We start from the raw sequence: 22,560 nt of genomic DNA on the forward strand, positions 1-22,560 counted from the left end.
AATGAGTACCTACCTAGCACATCAGCTTACTGCCCATCGCATCTATCATAAGCTACAATAAAGTCGTCTTTCCCATATTTTTCCTTCATGAACTTTACGCCGCATTCAAACTCGCAGAAATTATTGTACGTAATACCCAAGGAAGTGCAGACAGGTTGGTACACTCGGCCGCACGGACAAGACGGCTTCAAGAACTCTCCGCTTGCACACCAGGACAAGGCAACGATCAGCAGGAATACTGTGAATTAAAAAAGCAACTGAATGACTTGATCGAGTTATTAATAATATTTAGGTATTATGGAAAGTTATAGTTATATAATTCTTCAGGGCTTATGAGCTCAATTGCATTAATTCAGATGAAATTTCTAGTAACTACCCTAATTAAAAATCCTCCCTAATACCTGTTGGCAGATAATCTCCCAGATAAGACTCTAAGTCAGTCTTTCTCAAAGTGGGCGATAACGCCCCCTGGGGGGCGTTTGAAACCTAGAGGGGGGCGTTAAGGGGCCCAGGAAAAAATGGGGGGCGTTGATGTGGGTTAGGGGGGCGCTGTAAAATTTGTAATTTCATTTACTTAATTTACCCAATACCGTCCAATGTCAAATAGTATAGTAAGCCTAAACAGCTCACTTATTGTAAACATTGTTTACTATTTTATTTCTACCTAGTCAGGTCATAAATTCTGTCACATGTTTAATGTAAAATAATTGAAACAAGTTTATTCATTATGTAACCATTCATATACCAAAATGAACTTAACAAAACATAGATTCTTATGACACTAAAGTTTATTCAAAATGACCTCCGTGATTTTGAATACAGGCCTTCAATCTGCGCGGCCAGTCGTCTATCGCAGCACGAACGAGGTCCATGTCAATATCAATCGGCGACTGCCTTAATCAAGGATGTCTTGAGTGACTCCAAATTGGGATGAGGCTTTGAGCACGCCTTTTCCTCCCAAGTGTTGCCATATCTTATAATCTAACGGATTCAAATCTGGACTGGAGGAGGGCAAGTCTTCGTGCCGGATGAAGTCGATTTCACGCGCCGCCAGCCAGTCTTGTGTGTTCTTCGTTCTATGAGCTGGCGCCGAATCTTGTTGGAATACCCAGTGCCTGTTAATGAACATGGTATGAGAAACAGGTTCCACAAGGTTCATCAGGACTGTATTTTGATACACAACTGCATTCGTTTTTACACCTTTCTCACAAAAATGTACCTCTGTTAAGCCCTAATAAGAAACTCCCAACCATACCATGAGCGAGGATGGAAAATGACCTCGTTGGACACGCGGAATACGGTTGCTCGCTTCTTCATTACTGTGTGCGTACACCTTATCATTTTGTTTGTTGTAGCTCTCTTCTAAGGTAAAAAAATTTTCATCCGAAAAAAGAATTTCCCGATATTTTTTTCCCGCGTACCGCTTCAACAAAGCGCGGCATCTCTTCAGTCTCAGGTCCATTAGACGAGCATTCAAACGATGTCCTGTTTTTCTTCGATATGCCCGAAGCCCTAAGTCTTCATTTAACACCCTTTTCACCGTGGTTCTGCTTAACCCCATCTGTAGGGCCAACAGTTTCTGCTTACGTTTGGGATTTCTTTGAATTCGCGCCTTCACAGCTTTTATCACTACTGGAGTCCTAACAGACCGAGGGCGACCACTTCTTGACCTGTCATCTACACTAGAGTCTTCATTGTATCGTTTGATGGTACGATAAACGAATCTTTTGGTTATATTCAAATTTTTCAGTATGTTAAAAATTTGAATTGGCGCGTAACCGCAACGATGCAACGCAATAACTGAAACACGGTCTTCTTTAAGCGTCCACTCCATATTGTAAAAATGAGTAAAATTCTAAAAGTATACATTTTTATTTTCATGAACAATTCGAAATTCGAATTCAATAAACTTTTTTGTGGCCAGCATTCTAAAAAAAAAGTTTTTACTGTGTGACAATACTTATGACCTGACTAGTTATATAATAATAGGTTGGGGAAAAAGTTTCTTCGCATTTTTTAAGAACATTCACAACATTTTTTAATATAGTTTATTCGCATTTAAGTAAAGTATGTCGGTACCATTTTGTTCGATAACTTTTTGCTATCTTGTAGGTAGGGACATGATCCCATTGCTATAGAAAATTTGGGGCTTCTGATCAAAATACCGCGACAATTGGTTTTGGCAGTCCTCTCGTGATGTTAACCTGACACTGCCTAAACAATTCTGAAGAGACCGAAACAGGTAGAAATCTGAAGGTGCAAGGTAACACCTCCCAGCCAAACTCTCTTAATTTTTGCTGACTGGCTAAAGATGTGTGAGGTCTAGCGTTATCGTGGTGAAAAACCACACCCCTTCTGTTGATTAATTCCGGCCGCTATCTCTCAACTTCTTGCTTTAATCTCATCAGTTGTTCGCAGTAGAGTTCAGAATCCATGGTCCTGCCTGGTGGTAACAGCTCATAATGTATAATGCCCTTCCAACCCCACCACACACACAGCATCACCTTGTTGCGAGTTAACCCGGGTTTTGCCAGAGTCTGTGAAGCCTAACCGGCCTTTGACCACAACCTTTCTCGTACGTTCTTGTCGTACGTGATCCACTTTTCATCACTAGTTATCAGCTTCTTCAAAAAATGGTTCGGTTTCATTACGTCGTAATAAAGAATCACAAATGAGTACACGGTTCATTAGGTTTCTTTCAGTGAGCTTTTTTGTGTACCCAGTTTTTTTCAAATGCGCCATAACTATTTTGTGGACAATTCCCAGTTCTTCAGTTACGTCGTAACTACTGACATGCCGATCTTGCCCCACTTTTTCAAAAATGGCATCGATTTTATCCGTAATAGGGCGACCAAAGCGACGTGTATTTTTGACATCAAAATTTTCCGATTGAAAACGCTTAAACCAAATTTGTGCTACTCTCACAGACACTGCACTAGATCCATAAACATCGCAATATTTTTTCACGGCTGGCGTTGCTTTTTTACCTTTTTTGTAGTAAAATTTTAAATTGTATCGAATATCTTCATTAGATTCACTCATCTTGACAGTACGAAAAATAAATAAAATCACACATCTGCCTAATTTTAATTTGGAATTATCTTCTTTCGAACTTAAACTTTTAATGATACCAAAACCAGCCAGATACAAATAGTATAGCCAAGGAGATTTTATTACAAGTTCATACATTTTTAAGCTATTGCATAGCTTTTATCGCGGGCCTTGAGCGCGGCGACCGAATCATGAAATTCCGTAACGAAAAAAACCTAACATCCCTCACTCCGCCTACTATGTAGTGTTTGTGAATAAGCGCGTGGCGTGACGTCACACTGCATGCGCATCATGAAAAGTCTGCCCATCTCTCTCTCGCGCGGTCTAGCTTATGAGTGTGAAGGGGACAGTTAAGGTTTTGCCTTTATTAAGGTTTAATATAGCGTGGTCTTGTTTTATTATTGTTTTAATATTAAATTATCATTGTCTAATTATATTATAATGTCATAAGTTGATAAAAAATGCTATGCAATAGCTTTACCGCCGCAGTTCCCGAGTGCCACACGTTTTTTTTTTGTTAAGAGGAAATCGCCAGACTTCCGCCCTTCACTGGGGATGGAGGGCGGGGCATGTCGGAGTCGAACCGACTAAAACCTCTTGTCGCTCAACAACCAGTATCCAAACCTCGCATGAGACAGAGCTCATGAAAAGGCAAAGGAGGGAAAGTGAAGCGTTTAGTGCGGAGCACATCTCTCCCATCACCCTCCCCCTCGGGACGCCGGACTGTTGGTCGTCGGCGCCACGACCACCAGCCCTCTCGGTCGGCAGGCTGCCCGAAGCCCGCCTAGATGGCGCCGGTTAGAATGGTCTATCCTACGGAATACCCCGCTGGGTCAGAACCAGCGTGGGTTGAGAATAGCCGGCCTTCCATCACTCGGATGCTCATGCGTAAAACGTGTGCAGATCAGCTTGCACGTCGTCTTCTTAGGCCCCCTTCGCCGGTCCCCAGGCCGACATGTGAGGGAGATCCGAAACACTTAGAGGGCCAGGGCTTGGGCGAGATTCGCCTCCCTGGACCCCGCTCGATGGCGGCGAGCCTGTGCATCTCTCACGCGCCTCGCCGCCTCCTTTAGCGAGATGGTGCACTCGCAGAAGTCGAGCATCGCCTTTTACGACTCGTCGTCACCGAGCATCGATGCCAGAACACTCGGCAACGACAAGTCGTTTCCTATTTTTGCGACGAGGACACGCCGCCGCCCCTCCCATGCGGGGCAGGCGACGAGCGTATGCTCTGCCGTGTCCAAGTCGCAACCCCAATGGTGGCACTCTGCCGTCGGCTCGGCTCCGATCCGGTGCAGGAACTCACCGAAGCAACCATGCCCAGTGAGTACCTGCGTGAGCCGGAAAGTGAGGCGTCCTATGTCACGATTTACCCAATTCACAAGAACCGGGCGAATCGCCTCAACGGTCCTACGACCAGCCGAAGGATCGACCAGCCGCCTGGACCATAACTCCAGCACGGACCGCCGAGATTGGGCCCTCCGCACTCTGACCACACCGGGGCTGGGACGCGCCACGCCCCGGGCACGAAGGTCAGCCCGCCACTGATAGCGGCGAGCGCCTCCGCCTCCAGGACCCAAGGTGGCGTCCCAGCCAGTACACACGCCGCCTCGAAAGAGATGGTGCGATAACCACGGATGATCCTGACCGCGATGGTGCGTTGCGGCCCTTGCAGCAACTTCGCTATCCCCACGGCCAGTGACTGGCCCCACGCGGGCGCCTCGTATAAGGCGCGTCACCTGGTCAGGCCCCTCGATGTTGGGAAGAAGCCGGCTTAACATGCCGGCCACCCCCAACAAACGAGGGACCAGGTTCTGAAAGTGAACACGGAAGGTCCAACGACTGTCCAGAATGAGGCCGAGGTACTTCAACTGCACCCCGACCCGATACGGACGCCTTCAACCACGATATGGGCATCGACAGGTGGCACTCTCCGCGGCCTGTGGAACCACATTGCCTCGGTTTTACTGAGTGTCACGTCGAGGCCTAATCTCCTGATTTTGCCGATGACATGCGCCACCCCAGCGGTGGCAAGACGAGCAAACTCAGCAAAACTCCCCCCCCGGGACATGACCAGCGTGTCGTCTGCGTAACAGATTACGCTCAGGCCCGAGAGGAGGGCACCTCTCAGTACCCAGTCATACCCGATATTCCACAAAAGGGGGCCGAGCACCGACCCCTGTGATACACCGCGCACGACCGGGAACCTGTGCACGATCCCACCGTGCTCAGTACACGTGACCGATCTGTCCTCCAAGTAGGAAGCCACCAGTCGGCGAAGGTAGGGGGCACTCCGTGTCTTACCAGGGGCATTTTTTTAAATAAAAGAACACTTATTGCGGCATAACTATAATAGTTAGACATATGCTGTCGCGACACTTTTTGTAAATAATAATGTTTTTTACAAAGTCGTAGTACATTATTTTATTCTATCATCAATAGTTTTCGTAGGGCACGCGACGTAAATAATATTTAAGGTAAATTTTTTTTACACCTTGGGTTATTGGAGTTTTAGTAAGGATACCTAATTTTTTCAAAAAAGAATATGGCCTATGTCACTCGGGAATAGCGAAGCTTGCAAATAGTGAAAGAATTTTTCAAATCGGTTTAGTAGTTTCGGAGCCTATTGAATACAAACAAACAAATCTTTCCTCTTTATAATATTAGTATAGATATTAATTATTACAAACGCTGACTTAGGCGGCGGTTTTTATTTGAACCAGTTCTAAATTATAAACTAAAATTCTATGAAAAATTACCCATATTTATCTATAATACGAAATTATATTCATTTATTTTTCGTAGTTTCCTTCCTTCTTGCGTCGATAATCCTCAGTGCTGAAGGTCGTAGCCTCCTCTAATAACTTTCTCCTGCATCATCTTGCGCCATTCCTGCCTGTCCTCGGCTGTGTGGATAGCAACGTGGACTGAGGTATTGAGAGTGGAGCGTATTTGGTCCGACCAGCGCATTGGATTTCTGCCTCTGTGCCTTCTCCCGCATACCTTGCCTGTTACCAGCAGCTTTTCCATATTGTCACCTCTCTTTCTGGCGATATGTCCAAAGATCTCGAAACTCCTCCACGCGCATGTACTGCGGAGGTCCGTTGGAATCTTGAGCTCGGTAAAAATGGATTCGTTGGTTCTGTGTTCTGTCCAACGAATCCCGAGCATTTTCCTCCAGCACCACATCTCAAACGCGTCGATGCGTTGGCGGTCGGCTTTCTTGAGGGTCCAAGTCTCTGCGCCGTAGAGAAAAATGCCACCCAAACACGGTCCATTTGGGACATAGCTCTCTTTGCCATACTGATTCGCCTTCTGAGGTCCTTTTCGGAGGATCCATTACTAGCTATGACGGAGCCCAGATGAATGAAATCCTCTACGACTTCCAGGTTTAGCTTATTCGTAGTTTAATAAGTTATTATTGTTAGTAGTGTTATTTATTAGTCGAAATATAAATTTTTAATTATCTTATGATGAGAATCTTATATTAATGAGAAAGATATTCAACAAAAATAGTTTCGTTCTAATAAATTAGCATAGTAATAGTACAGTGAACTAGCAATTTATGTTGGTAATTCTGAATTTAAACAAACATATTGATGAGAAGAATTCATTTTTACTTTGCAAATTTGTAAATACAGACTCTGTAGCAATGTACGGACATATAATAATATGAAGAAACAATAATAGCATCTACAAATATATATGTACTACGTGGTACTACATTTACTAAAATTAATACAACATTTATTAATTAAATTAATGAAATTGTGGTTTTAAAGTTTTAGGGGTGTATAAAAAATGGGGGGCGCTGAAAAATAATTGATTTTCAAAGGGGGCGGTAAAAGAAATAAGTTTGATAATCACTGCTCTAAGTAATTAAGAATATTTCAATACGAATTTACAATAATAACCAACTCATTTTATGTCTTCAGAAAAATCAGGATGGTACTAGTATGTAACTAGTTCCATATCTATTTTTACACAATTTAAAAATATCCGACAGACAGTTAAGGGTAGCGTGTTGTGATTACGAAGCCTTTAAAAATCACAACGTGAACAGTGCTTGGTGCGAGTTTTTTAACGTTCTCGATAATGTAAAAGTTAACTCAAATTTGTATGCAGTTAGAACAGCGCCCCTAGCGGTAAACGTTCCAACTCAATACAAAATTGAGTTAGGTTTTACGCTATCGAGAACGTTATAAAACTCTCATTAAGCATCATAGATAATAAATACACATAATATTTGAGTTAAGGACACAATATTACATTACCAGTCAGTCAACGTGCACTTTAAATATTGAAAAAAAATTAATTCCATTGCGATTATACGAGCATGCATACTAATTACTACTACCATACATTAGATGCGTGAAAAATTAATTTCTAAACTGTTGACATGCGGGATTGGTCATTGAACGTATAAAACACAATGTGCGGGCTTACAGCTCATGAATATTTGTCTGTTAATTAACAAAGCTATTTTTAGTTAGTAATTACTGTTGGTATTCGTAAAAAAATACTTTTACGGTTTAATCTATGGTTTTTATTGTCTATATATTGTTTCCGACATTTCGAATATTTCACAGTTTTCGCGCTTACGGACGAAGGGGATGTTATTGGTCGACATTTGAATATTGTGCTAACTACCGTTTATTTTTCCATTTAGGAATACATTAAGTTCCCTCGTTAATAAACTGTAAGCTCATCCGCAGGTTCCCTTTATTTATTTATTCAATAATGAGAAGGGGAGTTGTGAGGCCACACCTTGAAGTCGAAGTCTCAAACAATGTACTCATCTTTATAAAAAGCTAAAAGACAGAATAGACTGGAAGTTGGACAGCACATAGCCTTGACCCCTTTGACTATAACCGAATACTGGTGGTAGGGCCTCTTGTGACCGACCCCCGTCGGCAGGGTATCCGTAAAGACTAGGATTCCCCATCGATCCCAAAAAAAAAAAACCTCTTGTGAATCCGCACGGGTAGGTACCACCACCCTGCCTATTTCTGTCGTGAAGCAGTAATACGTTTCGGTTTGAAGGGTGGGGCAGCCGTTGTAACTTTACTGAGACCTTAGAACTCATATCTCGAGGATCAGGTGGATGGTGGCATTTACGTTGTAGATGTTTATGGGCTCCGGTAACCACTTAACACCAGGTGGGCTGTGAGCTCGTCCACCAATCTAACCCATAAAAAAAAATGTCGAGTCTGATGTTGCATACTGTGTGAGACAGCTGTCTAAGTCCAGTTTGTATATACCTACAGAAGCTTGTTACCTGCAAGAGGAGAGTTACCGCTTGTTCTTGTATTGTCTAAAAATAGTTAGGCATAAATAAAGTTTAAATCTTATCCGTATTTTCAAATAATTTGACTATCCCTACAAATGCATCAGGAATACTGACTACATTTTGGCTGGTTTTGTTTGAGATGACGAAAGTGCTAATTTGTTGCGTTGTGGTAAATTATTGTGGACTGTATTTATTATTTACTTGTGGGCTGGATATACTCAAAGATCGTACAATGCTCTCCGTGTTCAATACAATAACGCATTTAGGGTGCTGGTGGTGCTGCCCCGCTTTTGTAGCGCATCAGGGATGTTTGCAGACGCGCACATAGATTGTTTTTACGCTACCATGCGTAAGAGGTGTGCATCTCTGGTAAACAGAGTGAGGGCCAGCTCCAACAGTATCCTGAGCATGATCGCAAGCAGGCTGGACTGTATATACATGGGTCGCTGTGGTGCCATCTCCCATGGGATGTTACCACAGTAATTCATTGTGATGTAAATATAACTACTAACATAGGTCTAAGTCTTATTAACAATTTATATGAGTCATGGATACTTGAAATAAAAACATTATTATTATTATTATTATTTTTGAGATATTTATTTGTCCTTATATGACAAATTAAAGACTGAATATAAAAGAAATATAAAATCGATACGTCGCTCTTGGCGGCTAGATTTGAAAGAGGAATAGTGTCATGGCGGACGTCACTCGCTGACACTTTCACGTTCAGAAATTTAACATACTCGCTACCTCGAGTAATCAGTGAAATTAATATATTACGTAATTTTATTTTGATGGATGTGTTACTCGTATACAAATTGATAGGGTGGAATTGAATTGAAAGTAATCATGTAGCTAACGTAATAATTTAACTTTAACATGCTTACCGTAATAGACGAAATGTTTCTTGTTGTTTGAAACTTTATGCATTTTGAATAAATTTCAATTAATTATATGGGGACTGAACAATACATATATATGAAAAGTTGATTTAATTTGGAAAATATGCGCTGTGCGAGCAGCCTTTTACCTGATGTTTCAACTGCAACTGCAGAAATACCTTGCTGCCGTTATTTCAAAGCCAATGACCCGCGGCATTCCCATGCGGGAAATTAGCCGCATTAATACAAAGAATTTGCATTATTATCATTACATTAAAAACGGTTTACTTAAAATGTAGGTATATTTCAAATTTGAAATTATCGCACGATAACTTCCTACTTTACTGTACTATATCTTTTTAAAAAAAATTAATAGAATACCATGAGAATAGCGTTATTGTCTTAGGACAAAGAATGTGTCGATAAGTATATTTTTCTGGTTACAGCGCACTTGTCACGCAATAGTGGAGAATGGTAAGACCCTTCTTGTGTCTGCCCGTGCAGTCTATAGTGTCCGCAGCTATCGTATGTTTGAAAACAATTTGTAAATATAGTGATTTGTGTTTAAACATAGTACAGTGAGCTCTTCGAAATCTGTGTGATTCAATTTCGATTTATAAGAATCGAGAGCATGGTCTATAATTTAAAATAGCCATTAAAATTAAATATACAGGTATTTTTGTTGTGTGCAGTTTTGAAACACTACATAAACATGGTTCGATTTAAGGTAATAATACTATTTAGCTTTGTATACGCAGTTATACGAATTTTAAACCTTTTCAAATGGCTACGAAGCCATCTATAGAAAGTGGCTTTCTCTAATACTGGAAAAAAATAATTAAACACGCTATAACAATGATCTACTTTTAAGACGATACCTAACTGTCACTTAGATATTGAATGTTTAGTGTTATAAGTTTCAATTATCTATTATTCAACTAACGAAAGCACAAAAAACATCTCGAAATTATACGTGATGTATACTCACAAACTTTAAAATCCATAGCGGGAGGTTGTCGGTATGTGCAACACGTCTTCGTAGGGCACCGTTAATTCACTTTCACGATTGTTATTTTGCACTTTAGTATTTTATACAGGTTACAATTTGTACTCAAACCAGTTTTATCGAGGTAATTCCTCTCGACAATCTAACGAGTATAATAAAATAATCGATTACAGCTCCTTCGAGTGTCAATCCAAGATAAATTACGCGTCACTGGATACACAATGTGTAGTTCGCAACATTTTATTCTATTTATATTCAGCATATTATTATAATTTGTGAATCAAAGCGATGCTGGCTGTGTTCGTAATGGGTGTTCGATCCAATGACGCGTAATTCTCGGGGATTTTGTGTAGGTGATGAACCGATTACATAGTAGTTACATACATAGCTATAGGCAATGGAAACAATTGCAGGTAAAGCTTACCGAAAATATCTCTATTTGAAATAGTTCAATTTTAAGATTTATCCTCCTCCTTCAGTCGATCGCTCATTGCTGAGCATCGTGATGTGCCCGCCTGTGACCTTTTTTTGTAATTTGTAGCCACTTATGTCGGTCAGTGGCACAGTGAAGTGCATGGCTCAGTCTCATGTCCAGATACACAGACACTTGGTCCCTCCATCTTTTTCGGCTCTGATCTCTAAATCGTCTTCCGTCCACTTTACCCGTCACTATCAGTGCTACTACCGATCATGATCTTTGTTTTGGACTGGTTGATCTTTAGTCCCATTTCTTCGCTAACTATAACCAGACGTCGCAGCACCTCCTCCATTTCCCCTTCTGATGACGTCACTAATGTGGTATCATCAGTGTATCCCAAGTTCGAGATCTTTACGCCCCCAACTGTGACGCCACCAACCCATTCCTAAGATTTATAGGGTTTGTTTAAAATTCACGAACGCCCGAAAGCTTGTACATACATATTAGCACTATTCACTTGTCACCATATTCATATTCTTCGCTAAGCCTGACTATCCTAGTCGATCTACAACAAACAGACGGTAACTGTTGTTGATCGACGATACATACCATAGTTTTACTGTTGAATGTATTCATAGTATTTCATAGCGTGTCTCAGATGTTGCTTTTCAACATATCCTTGGTATATATAATGCAGTGTGTTTAACTCATTTTAGATTTTACAAGCTCTAATACAAATTTTAAGTATCAATGGCAAGGCGTGTTGTCGGTCTTAAGCTTAAGTAGGTAGCGTAGCTTAAGGTAGGTAGGTAAGTAAGTAAGTAAGGTAGTAGGTAGGCCCTAAAATCCTTGGGCCCGCGGTCTGCTCTCAACACCTCGTAGGGACCTCGTAGGAGGTTCGGCCCTCGGCCCGAAAAGAAAAAAAAAAAAAAACGTAGTTAGCCTTAAGACCCTAAGTCTTAAGCCCGGTATAAACATCTAAGCTATTCCAGCTGTTAAAAAAAGTGCATTCTCGATCGAAGGATAGGATAGGATCGCTGTTGTTAAGCTTGGACCTCACATTTCAAAATTTCCGTTTTGACTGTACTGATATCTTGTAACTACGAAACGTAAGTTTTGAGAGTTTGACTCTTGACTCTCCAACTGAACTAATAAAGATCATTTGTACCGTATCTACACTTAGTACCGTCTGACTACAATTAAGTACGATTTTCGTTGCATATGAAGTACGAATCATGAATTTTTTGAATATTTTTTTTTAATAATAATCTCATCGACTGTACCTAGGTTCCAACGCAACGTTTAAATAATTTTATTTGTTTAATTATTCAAACACTTGATGAATACTTCTGTCTATTTTACACGATTACGAAGGGATTGATCATTTATTTATTCATAGCTTCGTAAGAAGTTAAGCGGAGCCCTCGGGTCTTAAGGTGAGTAGCACTATTCACTTTGTGATGTACATATTCCGGTAACTACTCCGGATAATCCGTGAGCAAGTCTGCCCGTCCAGTGTAACAAAAATTCTACAACGGGGTAATGAATTCAATAAAAATAACCCTGGTTACTGATAGAACTAAACGAACTCCAGACATACAAGTAGGTACTTTGATTTACAAAATACTATTTTCGAAGTCTTCGTAGATTCGACACCAGTATGCTTAGTACGAATTTTTTAACGTTCTCGATAGCGTAAAAGTTAACTCAAATTTGTATGGAGTGGGAACGTCTGCCTACGTTTCCCGCTAGGGGCGCTGTTTTATACTGGATTTGAAATTTTCGGGGATACATGTTCATGAATCAATTCGAAGATAAAGTATCTAAAATCAACGGAGAGATTTGTATCAGCTTGGAAACATATATTTTTCTATAGCCCTTGTAGGCAGACGACGAGCTTAAGGTCCTGATGTTGAGTGATTACCGTCGCCTATAGTAAGTAATGCCAGGGGCAGAGCCGAGCTGCTACCTACCGAGTCAAGCCGGTGCCTACCTACTGGTGGCCTATAATTGCTGGTGGTAACGCGGACTGAACCCGTCCGGATGATATTCCTATCCTAGCCCTATATTCTTAAATTCCTATATATTGTCCGGCCCGAAAAGGATCTGTGTTCCGATTTGACGGGCGAAACAGCCGATACCGGACTTCAACCGTTTTAAATACAGGATTGGTAAGAATGGAACGTATGAAAAGAGTGTGGGATGGAGCGAGCTTAAGGTCCTGATGTTGAGTGATTACCGTCGCCTATAGTAAGTAATGCCAGGGGCAGAGCCGAGCTGCTACCTACCGAGTCAAGCCGGTGCCTACCTACTGGTGGCCTATAATTGCTGGTGGTAACGCGGACTGAACCCGTCCGGATGATATTCCTATCCTAGCCCTATATTCTTAAATTCCTATATATTGTCCGGCCCGAAAAGGATCTGTGTTCCGATTTGACGGGCGAAACAGCCGATACCGGACTTCAACCGTTTTAAATACAGGATTGGTAAGAATGGAACGTATGAAAAGAGTGTGGGATGGAGCGGAACGTTACGATGTGAGTGAGAGAAAACGGTGAGAAAGGGAACAAAGAATGACAGACGGAATGACAGAGAAAAGCAAGATGGCGACGGTTAAAATGAGCAAGGATAAAAAACGGTAATTTAATTATTATATTATAAAAGATTTTGGAAAAGAAGAGTAAAAGTGTAACGCTGGAATAATTTTGTTTAATTTGCCACGATCCCAATTCTACATGCATATGGGTAAGGCCGTTAAATTGGACTCATGTAACATAAAAGCTTAAGTTACCGGATAACTTAAAAGTTGTTGATGTGTTTGAATTTACAATTTATAATTTTATCATTTTATTCGCTTTGTTCTACAATTCCAAATGTGTTCTAAGCTTTCATCACTTTTATGCTACGTAACTAAAAATTAACAACAATAGTAACATAAAAGTAACTTAAGCCTACCCTCTTTTCAAAAGATGCTCGAACCTAGGGCACTATGATGAATAATTAACAACGTTTATAGCTTAGAGCTCTTATTTAAACATTAAACTTACTAAATTATCCTTCGATTTAAGCAAAACGATACAAACTTACCTTAAAATCAGTAAAAACTTTTTTTTCTGTCGGACAAAAACACGATGCGGACCAAACTAACTCACGTATCATCTCACTAATGGCCGATAAGTACGTGACATACCATAAGTAAGTTAGATATTGGCGTGGCCAATTATAAAACATATTCTTACTGCTCAATTCTTAAATTATTGTAAAAATTTTGGTAACTTAAAATCAGTAACATAAAAGCTTAAAATACTAGGATGTTAAAGTTCGAAAATAATTGATATTTCAATAGCTAGATTTTTGTGAAGGAATTAAATATTGCCTAACATAAATGATTCTTTAAAAAAAATTTTTTTATTGCCTGTGGAATAAACTGAAACCTATATAATTCATTCCAACTATGATGGGGGATCATTTGGGACACTTGAAATTGTTCTAGCAATTCGTATTATCGTAGTAAAAACTACATAATTAAATACAAAGAAGTAGTTTTACAGACGTTTGCGTATTTGTAACAGTTGTAGAAAGGATGCCTTTTGCCAGGAAAACAATAAAACATGATAGTATTATTTATTGTATTTATTCGAAAAAAGATGCCGGACGCGGAGTCATCCATCAAAATGGTTACTTTTTGGCGGCCTTACCCATATACGAATATGCATTTACTTAAAAATACCCAGTCCGAAACGACTTAAAAATAACGTACATGATAAAGACATTTGAATGTACATAATTATTTTTATTATTAACAACAATTTTAATCAAATTGTACAGCAAAATTTTGATTTTAGTGTTTTTATTTATGTTTATTATTTATTTACGTAATAAATGATTATCCGGTCTTACTTCTAAGCGCTTCAAACAATTTCCTGTAATCATTGTTCTCTTTTAAAGTGATAATTTATTGTTGGTTTTATAAATCAAATGCAAACAAAAAAAAATATTATTCATAATTTGTATTTATGTTTATAGATGTTTTATCAATATTAGGAATTGTTTTTGTATTTTATTTTTAAGAAGCTTATTCGATCTCTTTTGAAGGCAAACCGCAACACAACAAGGCTTTACACAGACTTTACACAACAAGGCGATAAGAATTTTGTTATATTATTTAGGGGAGTTTTTTCCAATAATTTCCGTAGTTAGGTGACAATTTTTCTAATGAAAATACGTACTTCAAATGTTCACGAATGACTTGTACCTACACAATCAAGGAATAACATCGTGTAATAAAACTCAAACTCGATAAATTGTAATTTACGTAAATTGAACGTAATTACCATGGTGGTAGGGCGTCTCGTGAGCTCACACGAGTAAGTACCACCGCCCCGCCTATTTCTGCCGCGAAACAGTAATGCGTTCAAGTTGGAACGGCGGTACAGCCATTGTACTATAGAACTAAGACTTAGAACTCGTGTCCGTGTCTATCTCATCTCAAGTTGGATGGCGGAATAGGTGGTTGAGGTCTCTGGTGACCATTTAACACCAGTGTGCTTAGTGCGAGTTTTTTAACGCTCTCGATAGCGTAAAAGTTAGCTCATATTTATATGGAATGGGATCGTTTGCCCACGTTTGCTGCTAGGGGCTCTGTTCCAACTTCAATAGAACCGAGAGAACTATTACGATAAGTATACCTAATAGATATTATACATACTCTTATTTTGTAAATCATACGATTTCTAAAGATTAAAAATTGAAATTCAAATTGAATTCATTGAAATTCAATCTCACATTTATTAATATTTTGATTCAAAGAAGCAATGACGTATTCGAACCTCAGCGGTTTTCCATCGGACGACTGTATTCTAGGAATCTGTAATTTGAACAACAACGTTTGAACTTGGAAACTAAGGTTCTATTAATAGCCATAAATCAAACCTAATAGATTGCTTTTTTTTCTTTTTTTTCCTACCTATTCACTGAGTAGCCTAAGAGGCTATTTAAGCTACGCGCAGACTGGTAGGTGAGCTCACGGGCTCAACCTGAGAGAATTTGCTAACACTAGCTCAAACAAGAGCAGTACTTCGCAGAGTCTACCACCGGATCGGAATCGCGACCCGCTGAGAAGATCCGGCGAGAAACTCAGTGGGCTGTGTCTATGGGCTACTTCGCTCGTCGAACTCTTTGCCTTAGTCGAGGCGAGACGAGTTCGACTAAAGCACTGAGAATGTTAGGATAATGGGTAACTCTTACTATGATAAATGTACGATTATTATAAATGACATTCAAAAGGAGTGATTAGTGAGCTGCATACTCCTAGATTACGTGTTTTTCTCTCATTTTACGATCGACTGCCGGTCATTGATCGTAAATGGCCAAATTCTTGCCCCGACTAACGACCTAGCCCAGCCATCTAAAAAACGGGCCAATTTAGACTTTGTGTATTTTCCCCCTGGCGAAGATAATGAGGCGATCTAAGGGGGTTGAGACTGCGCGGCGCACTATCAGCATCCTAGCACTCTGTCAAGGAGTAATAAAATAAAAAAGCAACCGTTTGACGCTGTATCGCGTCCCGGCCCGGCAGGCTGGTTCTGGTCCAGCGGGGTATTCCGGGACACCAGCGGCACCGTCTGGGCGGCCCGACGGGCTGCCTTACCGTGTCGGCCGACGTTTCAGAACCTTCAATTCGCCTCGAAGGCTCCGTTGGCCGGACACCGTTGGGGTGAGCTGCATCGTCTGGTTGTAGTGCTGACCGCAGTAACCCTTTACCTCATTCGGGTTCTGACCTCCGAGGGGGTTCCCCTGCTCTGAAGAGAGCAGGGTAATCGCTTAGTGGTATTAATCCTACATTGTAATTGTATAGCAAAAAAAAACAAAATAAAAACCAGACTGCCGATGATCGCTAAACAATAATATAACAGTTCTTGTATTTACATATATCACATTTTCGTGTTAAATTTATTGTCGGTACATGCGTATAATTTCTGCTAAAGCCCACAAGGAAAATACGGATATTTGTAAACACAAAGACTACTGTGTCAATATCGAGACAAATAAATATTTATTTTCCATTTCAAAGTGATCAGGGTCGCGATATGTTTTCCTTGTATTATATTGATATAGATTTCATTCATGAATTATTTGTCAACAAATTGTTCCACATTTTACGACTCAAATGATTGTGATACATTTGAGGTCATAAATATTAAGTGTGATATCCTATGACTTAGATGAAAACAAGGACGAACTAAATATAGATTATACATATTATTATGATCAGGGCCGCATTAAGACTTAATGCCGCTCCTGGGCACCGGAAAAAATCCGGCCCAATAATGGAATTTTACTTAACTTATAATTTATATATTTTTTTTCAAAATTAAAAAAACTTTGCAAAAATTGCAGAAACTTTATTATATGTTATATATTCCAAAAACATAAATAAATGTTTGTTTTTTTCTAGCAATTATGAATTTGACACTAAAGATGATTCACATAATTATACAACATAAAAAAAAAAAAACTTTGATTCCAGAAAATAGAAAAATCGATTATTATTTTAAATCTTCAAGGAAATAAATTGATTAAAACATTTTGATTATTATTTTTTACCAAAAGTGCCAAAATTATAATTCACAAATAATTGATAAATTGAATTTCTTGAATTATTAATTAAACAGAAAATTATTAATTAATGGAATTAATTAATTATATTGGACAAACATGACAAGACGAAAAAAAATTTTTTTCACTTTCAGAAATTTGCCGCCCTAGGCACTTGCCCTGACTGCCCCTAGTGTAAATCCACCACTGCATATGATTCACCCACATGTGACATACTTTGTTAGTGATTGACATTAACGAATAAAAATGTGAAATCACACCTTAAAATTTATTTGTCGACAAAAACAATATTATCTACTATAACGGAACGAAATTTCCGAACGTGCGATACCGCCCCCACCGCCGCCTTATCCCCCGCTGAGACAGAGCTCTCCAAGTAAAATATTGCGAGTCTTATTAGTTTAACTGTACGATTCTCAACTCATTTTTTATTTTATTTTAGTTATTGTGTCGCTTTTATATTAGCTAATTCAGTAGGCTGTATCTCTGGATTAGTTTACACTACGAATCCTTGATCATATTTCACGAGTTCGACGAGAACGGTGACCGATGCTTGGAATGCCTAAAAGCATCGGTCAACTACAGATCGGGTGGATCCAACATGATATGTTTGGGGTGACGGCGACTGTTTGCCGTTTGGTCGTCTCGTGTGCTTAGTGCGAGTTTTTTAACGTTCTCGATAGCGTAAACGTTAATTCATATTTGTATGGAGTTGGAACAGCGCCCCTAGCGGTAAACGTACGCAAACAAACGTTCCAACTCCATACAAATTTGAATTAACGTTTACGCTATCGAGAACGTTAAAAAACTCGCACTCAGCACACTGATCGTTAATTTCATTTCCGGAGGCTACGATAAGAGTTCTCTTGTCGCGTTGCTATTTCGAAATAGCGTTTCTAAGCCGTCTTGTAATGCTCACTAATCGACTCTAGTTTAAGGTCGTCGTGAATTTTTACGTTCCTTACGCACCACGGTGCTACGACGGCTCTCCTGTAAAGACGAGATCGAATGACTTGCAAGGTGTCTATGTGGGGGCGGGCCTCGTGAGCGAACAATACACTTGCATACGTCATGACCGTAGAGCAGAGGCTGAAGCCCACTGAATTTTTCGCCTGATTTTCTCAGTGGGTAGCGTTTCCGATCCGGTGGTAGATTCTGTGAAGCACTGCTCTTGCTAGGGCCAGTGTTATCAACCTTCTGGTTTAAGCACTGAGAGCTCACCTACACGCTAGGGTAATACTGATATAGCCTCTCAAGGCTCTCAGCATAGGTAGGGAAAAAAGGGGCTGGTAGATCTATAGAACCACCAGTCGTCCGTGCTAATATTGTTCGCAAAACCGTTAAATAGTTAATAATGGAAGGTACATTATGTAGGTACCTACTTATCTGCTAAATTCCGGTAATTATTTGTGATAAGGCGTATTGTGACCCGAATGTGTACCCACTTGCTTACTCCTACCAAGAAGCAGTTATGCGTTATAACGTAAAGGATCGCAGATGCCTCTAATGCAAATCAAATAAAATATAAAAATAGGTACCTAATCTGCATGTTTATGGTCTCAAAAGCTAAAAATAAATTTAATCGAACAAATAAACAAAACTAACATCACCATTGCCGAAATATGGGAGTTATAAATATTTTAAATTGATATTCTGGTTAAAGGTGCCGTAAATTAGCCACCTAATTGTAATAAAAATATTGAAAAAACTGAGACGCGAAGGACTGAATCGTCTTATAAACGAGACGCACGTAAATTCTTAACATAAATACATATCTCTGTTTTTCGTGAAATAATTATTTAAGATAATTAAATTATCGTTCGGTTGATTGAACAGCAAACATTAGTCTAAGGTGTATTTGTTTAACGATAATTTGTGAAGCTAAATATGACATCACGTAAATAGCATTGAGCTCTGGCGTAGAGACAAAAACAATTCAAAATCCAAATACAAGAATTGAACATAAACGTCCCTGGCTCAAACATCATTTACCTAACTTTATTTGTCACTATTTGCGAAAAGCTATTAAAGTAATCACACGCCGCGTCAGTCAATAACACAACTACATAAAGAATTTTTAAGATAATTACGTCGACCGTTCAACTTATGAGCAGGAATAACTCAAATAACAACAACTAATAAAAACATTATTTCTTGCAAATCTGCTGTGTTTGTATCTACGGACTGTCTAGATGTAAATATGAAATAATACGCGCGTTTTATCTAAGATTGGATTAATCTTAATACCGATCAATCAAGTTTCGTATTTCTCAGTTTTCAAGGTAACGCTGTGATATCACCATTTACAATGTTTTCAAGCGATCTTCAATAGATACTGAAATTTTTATTGGTCTAAATGCCTAGCAGGGGTCAAATAGGAGACCGTCGATTAAAGGTATAACTCTTATTCCACTCCTCAAACAGAGATGCGCTATTTAGACAGGACGGTGAAAATTATACTGAATGGAGACATTAAAAGTCCTGCAATCAGTAGTTATGCGATTTTATAATTTTAGCGGGTTTGATTTTTATTGAAGGTATTTGTTTCTTCGTAAGGGAAGATGCAGACTTAAAAAAGGCAGGTTATTTGAACCCTAGTCGCATATATCGATACGGTACCGCATTCAAGAAAACAATGCAAGACTATCCATTTTTGACATTAATAGGCACTATGAAGCCGATTTTATTTTTTATTGCTTAGATGGGTGGACGATCTCACAGCCCACCTCGTGTTAAGTGGTTACTGGAGCCCATAAACATCTACAACGTAAGTGCGCCACCCACCTTGAAATCTAAGTTCTAAGGTCTCAGTGTAGTTACAATATGAAATATCAGAATACATACCTAAATAGTAATAGTAAATTAGGCCAAACAAAAAAATCTATAATATTCAAAATTAAAATTATGTGAGTTAAAAAATACTTTTGATATCATATTGGAATAAATTGAATAACAATTCTGTATGATAGAAGTCAAATTCCGACAATTATTAAACAATAATTATAATTCCAGTACGTGCTAAATAGAACATTAGTAAACTTCCGAAAATTTGTCTCATGTTTGAGAATAAATGACGCAGGCACAACACTGGGGATTTACGGTTTCCTTGTGTCTTGGGAAACAACATTGTATTAGTATTTAAACGCGGGTGAATCGATGTCTGACATCATTGTGATATCGGCTTTCTCACAGCGCGAGTCAAAAAGACTTGGACTTAAAAATATATATTAATTCACAATGTACTTCAAAATAGGTATGTTAAACGAATACTCCAATTATGGCTTATTTTTTGCTTTCAACAATGTTTAATTGCGTTATGTTAAATACGATTGTACAGGGTCAAGTATGAGGTCTCGAAACTGTATAATGACGGTCTCTTGTCTGTGACGTTTTTTTTTGTTTTTGTGCTTAATTTATTACACTTATTTGTTTTCGTGACTATGTTTATTATATGCCTTGAATCGAACCATCACAAATATTTAAGTATATGTGTACAACTTTTGGTACACGATATTATTATCTTACTAATGAGAATTAGGGTTGAACCCAGACTACGCTATCACCTATCATGATCAAATTCATGATCACTGTCATGATCATCATTCACTATCAATGATCAAATTATCACTTACCTAATATCTTTTCTCCATTTCTACGTTCTATGGTGCTTTAGCAACATTGGTAAGTTCATACGATGCATTGTTGGGCGCGTTTGGGAATTCCATTAAACTTTCTATAGCAGGTTCTTACCATGCGATCCCGTACTTTCTAGTTGCATAATGCTGCCATAAATGCAACTAGACGGTAAAAATCGCTAATTTTTATCTTCCACGCAAATTATTACATTTTATAAATTTTATAATGAATATCTCAAGTTGATAAAAATTACTGATTTCCTGATTTTGGCGTGGCTCGAATAATTCTTTTTTATTTATTTTTTATTGCTTAGATGGTTGGACGTGCTCACAGCCCACCTGGTGTTAAGTGGTTACTGGAGCCCAAAGACATCTACAACGTAAATGCGCCACCCACCTTGAGATATAAGTTGTAAGGTCTCAGTATAGTTACAACGGCTGCCCCACCCTTCAAACCGAAACGCATTACTGCTTCACGGCAGAAATAGGCAGGGCGGTGGTACCTACATAGTACTCTAGGCCCACCGGTGGGCCGCATTACGTTCAACATGTTAATCAACCGACTTTTTTCTTCTCAGGAATGTTACTAGCAGCCACGCAGGTGATTGCAACACTTGCATATCCACCAAGCTGTGCGTGCTATAGAAACCAGCGACCAGTGTGCGGAACTGATGGGAAAACATACAACAACGAGTGCCTGCTCGACTGTGCCACCAGAGATGATCCCGGTCTAAGGGTCAGATATCAAGGACCCTGCTCGGAAGGAAACGTCGGCTTCCCCGCGTGCCACTGCGACTACGACCTCAACCAGGTGTGCGGTAGCGACAACCACACGTACGACAACGCTTGCCTGTTGAACTGCGCCGCAGCCACGAACCCAGGCCTTAGCATTTTGTACTCGGGCCTTTGCGCAGACGAAGTCAAAATCGTGGACGGCCCCAGCAAATACCCTTCGTGCACGTGCACGCGCGAGATGAAGCCGGTCTGCGGCAGTGACGGTATCACGTACAACAACGACTGCCTCTTAAACTGTGCCACAATCAATGACTCCAGACTCGGCATCGAATACTACGGGCCTTGCGCTGATAAGGTTATAGTCGTCGACCCTGGGACGCAAGGGGACTACCACGGAATACGACCCCTGTAATCGAACTGCATACGCCTCTCGTACAAGTCTTATAGCGTAGTTTTAGGGCAATGTTTAGAACGACAGATGACCGCCTTCATAGAGAGAGAAAAAGACCTTTTTTTATTTAACAAAATCCCACAAGACTGGCAGAGTTGTTTGAAATAATTACTTTTATTAATCCGCAGAGTAATATTTGAATTTAAATTTTTATACGATTTTTTTAAGTTACAATTATGATTTTTTATTTTTCTTACACGCACACAAGATATTTGTTAAGGTTTTTTATTCCAATAAATTATTATATTTTATATAATTATTTTATTTTGATTCCATTATTAATTTGAATGTTATGTTCATATGCTTAATCAGATAAATTGTTTTAATTTTTAATTATGACACGTAAAGCAATGAAATATTATTATTCTGATGATAACCAATACATTTTACCCGACGCCCGGCCCGTAGCACAGAAATCCTAATTTCTGATATATATTTCAATAACTACACAGATAACCCTTGTAATTAAAAC

At 39.3% G+C, this 22,560-nt stretch overlaps 1 protein-coding gene and 1 long non-coding RNA gene across 3 annotated transcripts; one reads left to right on the plus strand and one right to left on the minus strand.

The window, feature by feature from the left end:
- Positions 1 to 77: 77 nt before the first annotated feature.
- On the minus strand, positions 78 to 20,997 carry LOC101743214 (uncharacterized). Of its 2 annotated transcripts, none has more exons than XR_009977084.1 (2): positions 20,900 to 20,997; positions 78 to 238 (listed from the first exon to the last, which is right to left on the minus strand). It is a non-coding gene; the product is annotated as an uncharacterized LOC101743214 (long non-coding RNA). The 2 variants fall into 2 exon arrangements; XR_009977085.1 differs by lacking the exon at positions 20,900 to 20,997 and adding an exon at positions 13,737 to 13,947.
- Positions 20,264 to 22,339, plus strand: LOC101742927 (serine protease inhibitor dipetalogastin). The gene is made up of 2 exons (XM_004924373.5): positions 20,264 to 20,520; positions 21,481 to 22,339. Exons 1-2 carry the CDS (start codon positions 20,505 to 20,507, stop codon positions 22,047 to 22,049), a joined length of 585 nt encoding a protein of 194 aa, XP_004924430.1. The 5' UTR covers positions 20,264 to 20,504; the 3' UTR covers positions 22,050 to 22,339.
- The last annotated feature ends 221 nt before the right edge of the window (positions 22,340 to 22,560 follow it).

The sequence above is a fragment of the Bombyx mori genome, chromosome 3, assembly GCF_030269925.1.
Source record: "Bombyx mori chromosome 3, ASM3026992v2".
In the NCBI taxonomy this organism is placed as follows: domain Eukaryota; kingdom Metazoa; phylum Arthropoda; class Insecta; order Lepidoptera; family Bombycidae; genus Bombyx; species Bombyx mori.